The sequence below is a fragment of the Phytophthora infestans genome, genomic scaffold (genome assembly GCF_000142945.1).
Source record: "Phytophthora infestans T30-4 supercont1.1665 genomic scaffold, whole genome shotgun sequence".
NCBI lineage: Eukaryota > Oomycota > Peronosporomycetes > Peronosporales > Peronosporaceae > Phytophthora > Phytophthora infestans.
In genome coordinates this window covers 3,015-4,047 of record NW_003306985.1, presented here as the reverse complement: position 1 = coordinate 4,047, position 1,033 = coordinate 3,015, and the positions used below count along the sequence as shown (strand labels likewise).

Sequence of the window (1,033 nt, the reverse complement as noted above, 5' to 3'; positions counted from 1 at the left end):
GAATGAACTGCAGATAGCGCTGCGTCTCAGTGAGACTCTTGCTACCGGACAGCGTTTGCAGTTTCTTGTAGTACGTGACGCTCTTTCCAAGGCGAAATGCCTTACGAGACTGCTGCATGACTTTGTAGAGCGCGTGTAGACGCTGACCCACGTCGCTCTTAGGGTCAGCCGACAAGACGTAGAAGGCCAGCGCTCGACTGCCATATTGCAGCATCTAGAGGGGATTTAGGATATGAATTAGTGATGTGTTAGAGAGTGTAGACGCTGTAGATTGTATTTGTACCACTGGCTTACTGTACCTTGGAAAGTTTGTCTCGGCCTTCTAGACAGAAGGCCAGCTTTATGAAGGCGTCGAGTGAGAGTGGGGCCTTGGTGTCCATGATACAGTGATGTCGAGAATGGGAAGGTAGTGGATGCACGCGCAGGAAAAAGAACACGAAGGTGCAAGCTGGTACTTGAGTGGAATGCTGTGCGGGAGGTAAGCGACGCCAATAGTGTGAGACGGCGGGCCAGCGGAAGAGCGAATGACCTCAACTTGAACTGTTTTGATTTTACGTGAACATGGATCAGAGATTGAATCCGAGTTTTGCTCAGAATTATCAGAAGTGGTCTCGATTTTTAGTAACTCGATTGTTTTATATATCGAGGTTAAAAAATGGGATAGATCGAAGTAAGAGCGGCTAATACGGTAAATCGAGCTTTTAAAACTTCATTAAATAAAAACTGGTATACAGTACTGCACCCGGTTTTCGCCTTTGATAAACTTCCGGATGTGATGATCCTGAATCCAAATGAACTATAATAATACTATCAAAAGGCCCAAAAAGTCTGCAAAGCTTAGCGTTTTGAGAACAGAGTTTCCTCGGCTTCATCGATACAATCGATGGAGCTGAGGAAACAAGCTGATTTTATCCCCCGTAGTATTATCAATACCATTTGCAAAAGAGACAGATCGCGAGTGAAGACGTGTATTTACCCGCTTGTCCTACGTACCGGTAAGTTACCGGGTATAATAACACCCTTGGATCGCTGA

The 1,033-nt window shown here is 45.6% G+C and overlaps 1 protein-coding gene across 1 annotated transcript; it reads right to left on the bottom strand.

Moving 5' to 3' along the window:
• Positions 1-27: 27 nt before the first annotated feature.
• Positions 28-488, bottom strand: PITG_22201 (uncharacterized protein; the record flags this gene model as incomplete). Its single annotated transcript, XM_002909890.1, has 2 exons — positions 28-214; positions 300-488. Coding segments are annotated over 2 exons (144 nt in total), but the record flags the coding sequence as incomplete, so codon positions are not given.
• Between the last annotated feature and the right edge of the window lie 545 nt (positions 489-1,033).